The sequence below is a fragment of the Acanthisitta chloris genome, unplaced genomic scaffold, assembly GCF_000695815.1.
Source record: "Acanthisitta chloris isolate BGI_N310 unplaced genomic scaffold, ASM69581v1 scaffold28154, whole genome shotgun sequence".
Taxonomy (NCBI): domain Eukaryota; kingdom Metazoa; phylum Chordata; class Aves; order Passeriformes; family Acanthisittidae; genus Acanthisitta; species Acanthisitta chloris.
In genome coordinates, this window is record NW_008670241.1 from 348 (window position 1) to 12,571 (window position 12,224).

At 47.5% G+C, this 12,224-nt stretch overlaps 1 protein-coding gene across 1 annotated transcript; it reads left to right on the forward strand.

The window, feature by feature from the left end:
* Nucleotides 1-682: 682 nt before the first annotated feature.
* Nucleotides 683-11,773, forward strand: LOC103801210 (eukaryotic translation initiation factor 4 gamma 3-like; the record flags this gene model as incomplete). The annotated part of the gene is made up of 8 exons (XM_009073619.1): nt 683-855; nt 3,105-3,230; nt 4,291-4,372; nt 6,143-6,241; nt 7,154-7,300; nt 8,401-8,482; nt 9,760-9,906; nt 10,757-11,773. Coding segments are annotated over 8 exons (1,038 nt in total), but the record flags the coding sequence as incomplete, so codon positions are not given.
* Between the last annotated feature and the right edge of the window lie 451 nt (nt 11,774-12,224).

Sequence of the window (12,224 nt, forward strand, 5' to 3'; positions counted from 1 at the left end):
GGGGCTGCCAGTGCTGGACAACTCAAGGCACAACCTGAGTCACAGGGCAGGTGTCTCTGGTCAGGAAGCCTGCTGAGATCAGTGGGTTGATCTGGAAGGTTCTTGCTGATGGCAGTGGAGATTTTTGACATGTGACATTGAGCATCCCTCTGAAGGTCTCTATTGAAGTGTTTGAATTGCTTAGGTTACAAAATGCACAGGCCAGAAAGTAGGAGCTTTAGCAAGTGGAATTTTTCCTCTAAATGCTCCCTGACATCCTTGATGTGATGTGGTTTGTAACGTGGGTGTTTGTGCCAGGTCAGATCAGTAACAAATCTAACCTGATGCCTCCTTTTGGCTCGGTGTGATGTCTGATGCAATAATGGGTGTTCCGGGGGCATCCAAGGGACATTCCCCATCATTTCACTAAGCTGTACCCTGGAGTGTGATTGTGTCCTTTAAAAAGTGTTGCCTGGGTGGTGTAAATTCCATCATTATTAAGATTACTATTGTTGGTATTATTATTAGTCAGTTGCCGCCTCAGTGGTGGTTCCTGACGAGGCTCCACTGCCTAGTTCGGCGCTTTGCCTGGCAGCCACACTGAACACTTTACCCCAAACCCCCAGTGCTGTGGTGGAGACTCCTCGCCTGGCCTGCGTGTGGCCGTGGCCGTTCCGGGGCTGAGGCTGTGTGTCGTTAACAGGAGGCCATGCAGTGCGTGGAGGAGCTCAGTGCCCAGAGCCTGCTGCCCGTGTTTGTGCGAGTGGGAGTGGAGTCGACGCTGGAGCGAAGTCAGATCACCAGGGATCACATGGGCCAGTTGTTACATCAGTTGGTGCAGTCAGGAAAGCTGAGCAAGCAGGATTTCTTCAAGGGGTTGGTATTCTGCACGTAGCATGCTTAGAATGGATTATTTTCCTCCATGTTCCTTGCAAATGAGCTCTGTGCTAGAGGGGAATGACTTTCCACCTTGCTTTGGTATCCTGTCCTCTCCACACATCATTTTTGAAGAATTTTCACCTTGGTCGATTTGTGATACAGATATTGTAACATACTTTTAAGTGTTTCAGAGGCTTTAGTGAATGGAAATGTGTTCATATTTGTATCAGAATTTATTGCTAAGCAGATCTGTAGGTGTCTGTTTCAGTGTGTGTGTTTAGATCTCTGTTCTGCACACATTTGTCAATGTTCACATTTTGGCAAATCACCCAATGCCATTGCGAGAGGAGGAAGAAGTTAGAAATCTCCACATGGCATTTCTGTCTGGGAGCTGAGTAGCCTGAAGCCTCACAGCTGCTCTCCCACCGGGAAAAAGGGTTCACCCATGCCCCACGATTTCCCAGGGCACCTCAGCTAGGAGTGGAGGATCCTCCAGGGGCTGAGGAGAAGAACGTGTCCCAGATGGGATAGACCTGTCTCAAGAGACCTGAGTTTGGCTGCTGGCTCGTGTCAGCTCTCTGGATTTTGTGTTCCCAGCCTGGTGTCCAGTGCTAAAAGGATCCATGCTCCCAGGATGGTCCCTGGCACCACTCAGTCCTTGCTGGGCCGTAGGGCAGGGCAGGTGAGACAAGGATATCCACAAAGGCAATCAGTGAACAAGCAGGTGAAGTAACACCTCAGACTCTGAGTTTTTGCGGAGTTGTCTGTGTCTTGCTGCTTCTATGAATCCTGTCTCACCGTGGTGCTGCTGACCACTCCCACAGGGATCTCCCTGTGCCCATGTCAGGCCAGGAATTTCATTGGGCTCACAGGAGAGGTTTAGGCAGCCCAAGCATAAAGCCATATGGAACAGCAGGAAAAAATGTATACTCATAGGGAGTACACTTGTGTCCACACAGTGCTGATGGTCAGAAGGACTCAGTTCAAGTGATGCATTTCCATAACGGATTGTGATTAAAGCTGTTTCAGTGTTTCCTGGAGTGTGGATAAGTGGATCCTGATGAACTATTTGGATGTGTGGTCTGAATGTGGCATAAACAACATGAAACAGCTCCTGGAGATGATGAAAGGGCAAGTGGTGTTCAGTGGGTGCGTGAGGAGAACACCAAACCACCGCAGACTCACAGCAGAGTCCGGTGTGATGAGGGGTGTGGGACAGGCAGTGGTCACAGCCCACGTCTGGGAGATGCACAGTGAGAAACCAGCTCCTGGCAGAAAGGCTTGGACAGGCCTAGGCTAAGGGAGCAGCAGAGGATGCGAAATGCAAAATAAAGGAGGTGACTTCTGGGTGTGAAACACAAGAGAAAATGTGCATTTGCAGTCACTAAACCACACACTGAACTGTTCAGGGTTTTCAGGGAGAAATGCTGAAAACTGGCAGGAGAGACAGAAACACTATCACCTTATACCAGGCATGGGAAGAGAAGCCACCTGCAAAGGTTTTATAGGAAAAGGGTTTTGAGCCATTCTAGAGTCTGTGTCATTGGGAAGCAGTTCTCTAATTAGATGGCAGCTCTGCTACACTGAGCTATTTTCTGTGGTGTTTAACATACAGGCATTCAGTGCCTGCCTTACATTTGGGGCTCTGTTATGATTAACCCCCTTCTGTAAATGTTTGGGTGTTTTTAAGAAGGCTCCATTTAATAGATGGTTTGTATTTATAGACCAAAATGCTTTTTAGCTTTATGGGTTTTACTAGTTAGCAAATGATTTGGTAGTTACACTGAGCTATTTTCTGTGGTGTTTAACATACAGGCATTCAGTGCCTGCCTTACATTTGGGGCTCTGTTATGATTAACCCCCTTCTGTAAATGTTTGGGTGTTTTTAAGAAGGCTCCATTTAATAGATGGTTTGTATTTATAGACCAAAATGCTTTTTAGCTTTATGGGTTTTACTAGTTAGCAAATGATTTGGTAGTGGGATATAATTACTGTAATTGGAGCTTTTCTGGATGTATCTGCTGGTTGTACAAAAGGTGATGCCATTTCCACAGGTTCCACAAATTCACTCCTGGCAGTTTTGAAGCACTGAAAGCATAAGATGGCAATAGCTTTATTATTACCTTTGTGGTTCTTTCACTCCTCTTGTCTGTAACAAAAGATTGTTAAAAGTGCAGATTTCCTTTGCAGGAAAAGTCTTCAGTTAAATTGTATCTAACACTTTGTTTTTCCTTCTCTTTTTAAAGCTTTTCCGAGACCTTGGAGATGGCAGACGACATGGCCATAGATATACCCCATATCTGGTTGTACCTGGCCGAGTTGGTGACCCCCATGTTAAAAGAAGGAGGAATCTCTATGAGAGAACTTATACAGTAAGTGATGCTCTTTTCTTCCAGCTGTGCTGTAGTATTTTCACAGTGTGGTGCCCATCAATAGGTAAGGGATGAGCAATAATAGAGGCTCAGCTTCCCGAGTGAGCTGATGAAAAGCTTCCTTGTTGCACAGCATTCAGGACCTGGCTGGACTGAGAGCTGTGCTGGGAAGGGAGCTCGGTGCTTTCCCCCTTGGAGAAGGGTTTTATCCATAAATCTACTTCAGCACTGTTTGTTTCAGCTGAGCTAAAAAAATACCCCAGTGTTGTACAGTGCAGTCATCTGGGAGCACAGAGTCTCTGGGAATTAGACTTACAGAGGGCGAGGTATAGTACAGGAGTCTGTGTGGCTCAGGGTACAAAAACTGAAGGAGAGTTGGGTTAGATGGGATATTGGGAAGGAATTCCTCTCTGTGAGGTGCTGAGGCACTGGCACAGGTTGCCCAGAGCAGCTGTGGCTGCTCCATCCCTGGAAGTGTTCCAGGCCAGGTTGGATGGGGCTTGAGCAACCTGGGCTAGTGGAAGGTGTCCCTGCCCATGGGAGTGGAAGGAGGTGAGCTTTAAGGTCCTTCCAGCCCAGACCATTCTAAGATTCTGTGACTCTTGACTACCATTTGGGCATTGCCTTAAATGGACACAAATCCTTGTCTGCAGGACTGGAAACCATTTCCAGGACCAGAGTTCATATATTTTGTTCCTGTCCTTATGTGTTTGGGGATTAACCAGAAGCCAGTTGAATGTAACCAGTATATTGAGAAAATAACAGCCTTTCCCCAGAAGCATCCCAGAGGCTCCCCAAATACAGCATCCCACAAAAATGAGTGGATTTGACACTAAATAGAACATATCTTTTGATGTAAAATCAAAGTCTTTGTAATTAGCACTGTTGTGGCAAGGTCACTGCACCCCAGAGTGTTCTATCAGCAGCACTAGCTAGATCAAATCCTTCCTCCCTGGCAGAAGTTAAAGGTGATTTCCTGCCACAGTTTGATCACTACCCCTTGCCTTGCACTCAAAATGCCAATTATAGAGAAAACATACCTGTTTTTCTTTCATTCTAGAGAATTTAGCAAACCCTTGCTTCCTGTGGGAAGAGCTGGAGTCTTGCTTGCTGAAATCTTGCACCTTCTATGCAAACAAATGGTGAGTGTGTAGGAGCTCCTGTCCCCTGTGGGTAGGAGCTGGATGCGGTGCGTTCGTGTTCGTGCATGAAGCCTACACAGTTCCCACGTGAGGACATTTAGGGATGGGCCAGCTAGTCCAGTTCGCCTAGGACACCCCTCTCTGCACCCCCAGTCTCCAGCCAAGCCCTGCGAGGTGCCAGGAGTTGAGTTAACGTTTTGTTTTCTCATCACTTTTCCCTTTCGCAGGTACCTTTGCACCTGGCTTCTCCCAGAAGCTAGAGTGCTGAAATACTGCAAGAGGGACATTCTCAAGGGATTTCTGGGCTCTCCAGAAGCAGCAAGTGCCGGGAATCTTGCGAGAGGGCTGTTCTTGCAGACTGCAGAGGTTCTCAGGGTTCGGATAAGCTTCAGATGGCCTCAGACCTCTGGGTGCTTATCCAAACTAAACCTGCCAACTCTTGAGATTCACCCATCACTAGGGGTAGTGACACCTCACCGTGTGACTTGGGGAGCTCTCTTACACACCTCACAGTCATGTGTCCAAACAGTTTGGTGGTTTCCCTATAACTCTTGTCTCCGTTTTTGTTTTTTTCTTTTTTTAAATCCAGCTAAATCCTCACTTTGGATAGTGTCCATTTCCAACCCTGTAAAATCCCTCACTTGCCTTTTTTATTTTTTCAAGCATGCATTCAAGTAGGGTTGAATGTTCCAGGAGCATTTCAGTCTAACACTGCAAATAGTGACTTGATTTATTTATTTTAGTCAGTTGACTTCCATTGTTTTTTTCCTATTCTGTGAAAGAAAAGCTGCTGTGCTCCAGGGGTGGAAGCACAGCCTTGAGTTTCTCTTTCTGGCACAGCTCTCTGATCTGGTCTCGTCCAGGCCGAGGCTTGGACTCAAGTATTTCAGTGTAGTATCAGTCATCTAATCCAGATCCTGATGGATCAGAGCAGGAGCTATGCACAGTTGGCTCTTAGCGACCTGCATTGTAAACTGGGAATTGTAACTTGCTTGGTAAACTGAAAGTCAGGCTGAGTTTATCAGTGCTTGGCTCAGGATGTGCAGCAATCTCCCGTGTGCAGGTGCTGTAAAGAAACATTTTGGCAAAGCGTTTGGGTGAAAAGGGCTGGTTGTTCTCAGTGTTTTTATTGCTGTCAGAGCTGTGTGTGTGCCCCTGGGGCAGGAGGCAGAAAGGTCAGTGTGACATCGGAGACTGCGAAGGCTGAACTGTCTGTGCTCACAGGCACTGCTCAGGGTTTGCAGTAAATTCTGAGAGTTGAAGAGAGAACTTGGGATTATGTACCTGAATCTCTTGATTCTCTGCACAGAAAACAGCTGTGTAAATAAGGAATTTTCTCAGAGCAGCTAATTTGCTGATGCCTAACATCCAGGCTGGGAAGTGTGGAGTCATGGAGTAAGTCAGGAGAAGGATCTAAGTCAGCTGAGTGCAGCTGTGTGTCATGGCCCTGGGAACCTGCCTTGTTCCACGTGTCACTGTTCATGGGTACTCTTGGAAGCTGCTGCGAACCCCCCGTGTCACCTTCTGCCTTGTTTCTTCCCCGTCACCGAGGTGTTTGCCCACCTGACGAGATGTGCATACCTGTGGCAGGATTGCACATGTGACATCTCCTGCACGGGATTTCCGGATGTTCTCACTCATTTCGGGGCGTTTGTTTGGTGGCTGAACAGTTTGTTATTTCTCCTGACACAGCTGCACCACTCGGCCTCGTGTGAGCTCCCTGGGGTCCCTCAGGTCCTGAAAATGAGCAGCAAACTGTTTGTGTTTCAGAGCCATAAGAAAGTGGGAGCCTTATGGAGGGAGTCTGGCCTCAGTTGGAAGGACTACTTGCCCGAAGGGGAGGATGTACATACCTTTCTCATGGAACAAGTGAGTTCAGATCATTTGCTCAGTGGTTTTAGCACACTGATTTTTTGTTCCATGTCCCATTTGTTCATCCTCTTCCATCACCTTCTTGTGTGTAGTTGGGACATGGGGTGAGTTGTACCAGGGTAAGGGCAGATGATTCAGCACCTCCTTTCTGAAGCACAGGGCGGATGGCCGTTCCCCCCGGGCTCCCAGGCACACGTTTCCCATTACCTGGCTTCCTCTAGGAGACCTGTTTCTCCAGCTGGGGAAAGCAAACTCAGTGAGTTTTGCAAGGACAGACAATCTGCAAAAAGGCCACAATAAATGGTGTCAGTTATTCTCTCATCCCACCTTGGATGATGATCCCAGAGGGAGCCAGGACTGTTGGAGGCAGCTCACAGTTCTTGCTGGTGCTGCTTCTCAGGAAGATGCCAGAGGTCTGTCTCCCTTTGGAGCTCTGAGTGATCCTCTGCCCAGTTTTAGCACTTAGGAAGTGCTGCAGGAAATGAAACGGATTACCAAGGCCTGGGGTTTGCTGAGGAGACTGTGCTCCTCTGCCACAGTTTGCAGTGAACTGGGGTGTTAGCTGCAATTCCTTTGAGTCAGGGCCAGCTCTGGTCACTGCTTTCCAGCTCCCCCTCACTCCAGTTGAGCAACATGCGCTCGGTTTTGCGTGTGTTTGCCCACCTTGTGTGGGGCTGGAGCTGCCCTGAGGTGCCTGGTTGTCTTTGCTGGATAATGCAATTTCCACATGTTATTATCACATACTTGATAATGCTTAGAACAGGGAAAAATTATCCTGTTGTGATGATAACTGAGCAGCTGGAAGATGCCAGGAAGCAGAATGAAGTGCAGTTTGCTCTCTCAGTCTGGTTTAATTCAGCCTAGAAAAGTGCCTTGCACTAATTTTCATTCTCACTTGTGCTGTTGCAGAAGTTGGAGTTCACAGAGTCTGACTGTTCCAGTTCCTCAGAAGCACTTTCAGAGAAAGAACTCTCTGCAGAAGAGCTGAACAAGCAGCTGGAAAAACTCATTGTTGAGGACAAGGCGAATGATGAACAAATCTTTGATTGGGTAGAGGTACAAAGACGATTTTCACCCTCCCTACACACCTTCCAACTGCTTTTGTCAATATTTTCTGGTCTGAAGGAGCGTCTTTGCAGGCTCCGCCCTGGGTATAGGACATTGAGAAGATTAAGCACTTTCACAGAATTAAAATCTAAAATATAATCAGTTATTTTAGAGTAAGCTCTAAGAAGGAAGACTTCAGCCATATTAACTGTGTAATGCTCTTTTAAATACTCTAGACTTGTTACACTGAATGCACTGTTTGTGCCAGTTCGTTTTTATTCCATGCACTGCTGCATACTGTCTTCCCAAAACGGGAGAAAACCTTCTCACTGCTTTTTTCCAACATTACCTCTGGAAATTCCCCCCTGCAAAAACATCCTGGGTAGTCACTGAGGGCATGCACTGGGCCAGGCACTGGAAGAGAACATAAAGACAAAGATAAATGATGGGGAAAAGCCCTGTCAACCCGCTGATCTTTGCTCTCTGTCTCTGGCTGTGTCCATTAATCCAGATATTTAGTGTCTGAAATTATACCCAGCCTGATGCATTTAGATCTGTGCTTACACCAAACCTTGGTCAGCTTCGGTTCAGTTATTTCTGTGGCAGAGCAATGTGTTAGAAATGTCATTTTTCCACTGCTGTTCAAGAAGAGAGTGGAATGAAAGCAGCACTGAAAATCTGGGATCACCCACAGGCTCTTTGAAGCCTTGGACAAGTTCCACAGCCATTCTCTGAGTTTCTTCCACAAGAAGAAAACAAGTCTCTGCAAACAAATCTCCACCCAAGGAGCACACTGTAAAGTTTGTTGGAAAAGCCCAAAACTCTGTGTAAGGGTGTTGCAGGAGCCCAGTGGTATTGGTTTGGTTCTCTAGACAAACAGCTCCTTGTGGGAGGTGTTCAGTGATACATTGATCCCATGGGAACTGGTGTTGCTTGTTGAGGTACCTGAGGGGAGTGTCGGGGTGAGTGGGAAAACCGAGTGTCTGCAGGGAGAGAACTGGGTTTGTAGTGCAGCAGCTGCTGCTGAGCTTGGCCTTGCAGCAGGTTCAGGGGCAGTTTGGAAGCTCTCACTCTATGTTTTTAACTGCTCCATTTCGTCTTGATTTCAGGCTAATCTAGATGAAAGCCAGATGAGTTCACCTACATTCCTTAGAGCTTTAATGACAGCAGTTTGTAAAGCAGCTATTATAGGTGAGTAACTTGCAGCGTAATCACCACACAAACCAAACCTGCAAAGAATTACCGGATGTTTTTCGAGTTTATATCACTTTTCCCTCCCCAAGGCTGTGTTTAATCACACACTAAGGCTTTTGCATCCTATGGCATTGTGCTGGCAGCACCGTGTCCCTTCCCCGTGCACAGCCGGGTGCTGTGCCGGTCACGCTGTGCCCGAGGCCCCGGCGTGTCCCGGTGACCTCGTGTGAGCAGATGCTTCAAACAGCTCTGGGTAGTGCCAGATCGTTCATTGGTTTTCCTAGCAAAAGTGGAAACGAGTGGGACATTATTAAGGTCATGAGCATTTCCTCTCCTGTGGCAGCACGAGCACGTGGGCGCTGCCACTGCAGCCGCTCTGCTGCGCACCGGTTGGCAGCACGGGCTGCAGGAAGATTCCAGCCTGAGCCTCGGTCTTGGGAGAGCTTTGTGTGCAAAGACTGAATTTTGGAAAGATGCTCTATGGGGATTGCTTGGGTGTACAGCAGTCAGCTGGAAATGCAGGAAAGGGGATGGGTTCCCAGGTGGAACCTCAGACCCTCATGGATGTTGGGTGAAGAACTGCAGCCAGAAACATCTGGTCAGTTCATTTGCTTCTCTTTACTGTTGGCATCCACAAGGCAAAAAACGGCGTTTGTAAAGCTCCTGATTCTGTGTGAGCTGTGAGAGTCCTGGGGGAGAGAAGGTCTGGACTCGTGTGTGAGGGGCAGGACAGCCCAGCTCCTTCCTCTTGCTCGAACAGAACTTTGCTGGTGCCACCTAGTGTCACCGGCGCCGGATTCCTGATATGTGGCAGGAGCATCATCCTCGGGTTTAGGCTTCGACCTTGCCTCTAATCAAGATGTTTTTTCTTCTGAATTGTCTTGCATGATCCACTTAAAAGCTGCTGAATAATTTATCCATGTGTTGATGGACTTGTAATGCGTTTGCTGCATATTCCTGTCATGCGCAGCTTATGATTCTGTGTCTAAAAACCTTCTAAACCAAGTGACCTGCAGAAACACAACGATTGGCACTGCAGAGTCAGGTTGTGATTCTCCTGCATGTGTTCAGGGCCAGGGTCACTGCAGATGCGGGTTGAATCTGGGGAACTGGAAGGACCAAGAGTTCCAGAAAAAGCCATTGATCAGAAATACCCTCGTTTCTCTCCACGCTAACCTGTGTCTGTGATTTCTGTTTTGGTAACTAAAGGTGGTAAGAGACCCATCCCTGCTGCTGTGTACCAAAGCTGACCCTGTTTTCTTCTCTCCCCTCAGCGGACTCTTCCAGCTTCCGTGTGGACACTGCTGTTATCAAACAGAGAGTGCCCATCTTACTCAAGTACCTAGACTCAGACACAGAGAAGGAACTACAAGCACTTTATGCACTACAAGCATCAATAGTAAAACTTGATCAACCTCCTAGTAAGTATTGTGTCTGTGCTGGGGGTTCGAGCGTGAGGAAAGGGGGTGTCTGTGGGAGTAGACTGGAAGAGGATGTGCTTTTCCTTACCTTTGCATGTAGCGGATGAGGGGAGACAGCATGTGGTGGGTTCAGTTTGCCCAGGTTCCAGCTTTTGGAGCAGTGCAGGTCCCCAAATGCATGGCCAGAGGCTGTGGGTGCTTCTGTAAACCACACAGAAAGATGGACAAACCTCTGCTGTTAAAGAGAGGGTGAAAAAAGAGCAGTAAAAAGTAATCTGTGGAGTTTACAGTACCTGGAGATTGTAATTGCAGTGCTGCTTCACAGGTGTCTGTGGGCTTGGAGGGAATAAAATGAGTTGGACAACTGATGAGTCTTGTCCTAGAGGCACTGCGGAAACGTCTTCTGGGACAAGAGGTGATGGGCTTGCCAAAGAAATAGGGATTTCAGGGGATCTGCAGCACAAAATCAGAGTGCCTGAAACACCCAGTTTGGTCATCCCTTGTGCCCTTACAGTGTTAGTTGCTCATTATGCAGAAATCCAGTGCCGGAGGCGAGCCAGGCTGTGGGGCTGTGTGGTCCAGGGCAGATGAGCTGCTGTGGATTCTGCTTGCTGGACAGTCTCTAGATAACGTGTTCCCACTGCTGCTTTCCCTTTTCTCTGGCAGCAGCAGAGGGGCCTGTGTCCCCTCACTGAGTGTAGGCAGCCAGGAAGCAGTGACTCGGTGCCAGCCCTTCCTTCCCTTGTCTGTCTCTGGTGCTGAGCTCGCGTTGCTCCCCTCGCCCGTGAGCCGTGTTGGGCTGGGGCGGCGCAGCCTGACGGGCGCTCTCTCATCGATTCCCTTCCTGCAGATCTGTTGCGGATGTTTTTTGACTGCCTGTACGACGAGGAGGTCATTTCGGAGGATGCCTTCTACAAGTGGGAGAGCAGCAAGGACCCGGCCGAGCAGAACGGGAAGGGAGTCGCGCTAAAATCCGTCACGGCGTTCTTCACGTGGCTGCGGGAGGCCGAAGAGGAGTCCGAGGATAATTGAAACTAAAAATACAGATTGAAAACAAACCAACAAAAACAAAAGAAACGATTTAAGTATTTTTTTAAAAAGTTTCACGTCTTCGCCAATCACAGTGCAGCAAGGCCAATTCTCGCGCTGAGCCCCCTTGCCCCACACACGCACCGGTGGGAGAGGCAAAACAGGGAAACACGAGGTGATCATGGAGGCAAAAAGGTACTTGAACAAAAAAACCACAGGAGTAAACTTCAAACCTGAGGGCGGGAGCACTAAACCAAAACACGTGTTATTTATAGAAAATATTTTCTGTTTAAATCTCTTTCTTTTTAAACAAGGACTCAGACTTAGGAAAACACACGGCGAAACAAATCCGTTTAGCAAAGAAAAAAAAAAGTTGAAAACTTTTAATTTATTATTTTAAGGACTGCAAATGCCAGTGTAATTTTTAAATTTGCAGTTTCTGTAAACAAATTGTATAATAGAACAAAAGCAGAGAAATAAATTTCCCTCCCCTTCATATGCACCTCAGTTTTGTTTCAAAGCATGAGAAGTAGACAAAGCTCTCAAGGGGGTTGGGGTGAGCTAGATGAGGGCGAGATCAATTTATTTTCGAATTGTCATCAGATTTTTCTGCCTGCCTCTCAGCTTGCTTCCGAAATTTAAAATGAAAATAGTAATCAAACCATACATAACTTTGGATCGGAAAGAAATGCGTTTGGGAAAACCTCTGCGGACCAGAGTGCTCCGAAAATAACTCATTGAAAACAGTGCTACCCCAGGAAAAAGTACTAGTGATACTCTCAGAACCTTTAGAGCAACTTTAAGGCTTGTAAATACATAGAACAAATATTTAAAAAAAGAAAAAAAGAAATTGACTCAATACTATTTCTTTTCACTTTCAAAATATAAAGAACAAAATAAAGACAAACATTGCAAGTTTAAAAGAAAGTAAAACGACTTCTCCTTTGACAGCTGCTGAATGTGTGCACCATCCCGAGCGGTGCTTGGCACAGGTCCTCGGCCAAGTTGTGTACATAAAGTGTGTGTCTGTATGTGTGACTACCAAAAATGAGGGGTGAGAGCAATTGTTGTTTAGAAAAAAAAGGAAAAAAAAGGAAAAAAATAAAAGGGGGTTGCTGCTGGGGAGACCTTTCCCACCGAGAGAACTTGCTGCCCTTCGGCGTGCCGGGAGGGACCTCGGGCGGTCGGATCGCAGCTCAGCTTCTCCGGCCCTGCGGCCGCAGTGTCTCTCGTGGCACTTGATCGGCGCTGGCATCCTGGACGTGGCACCCCGGCAGAGACCCCGTGCC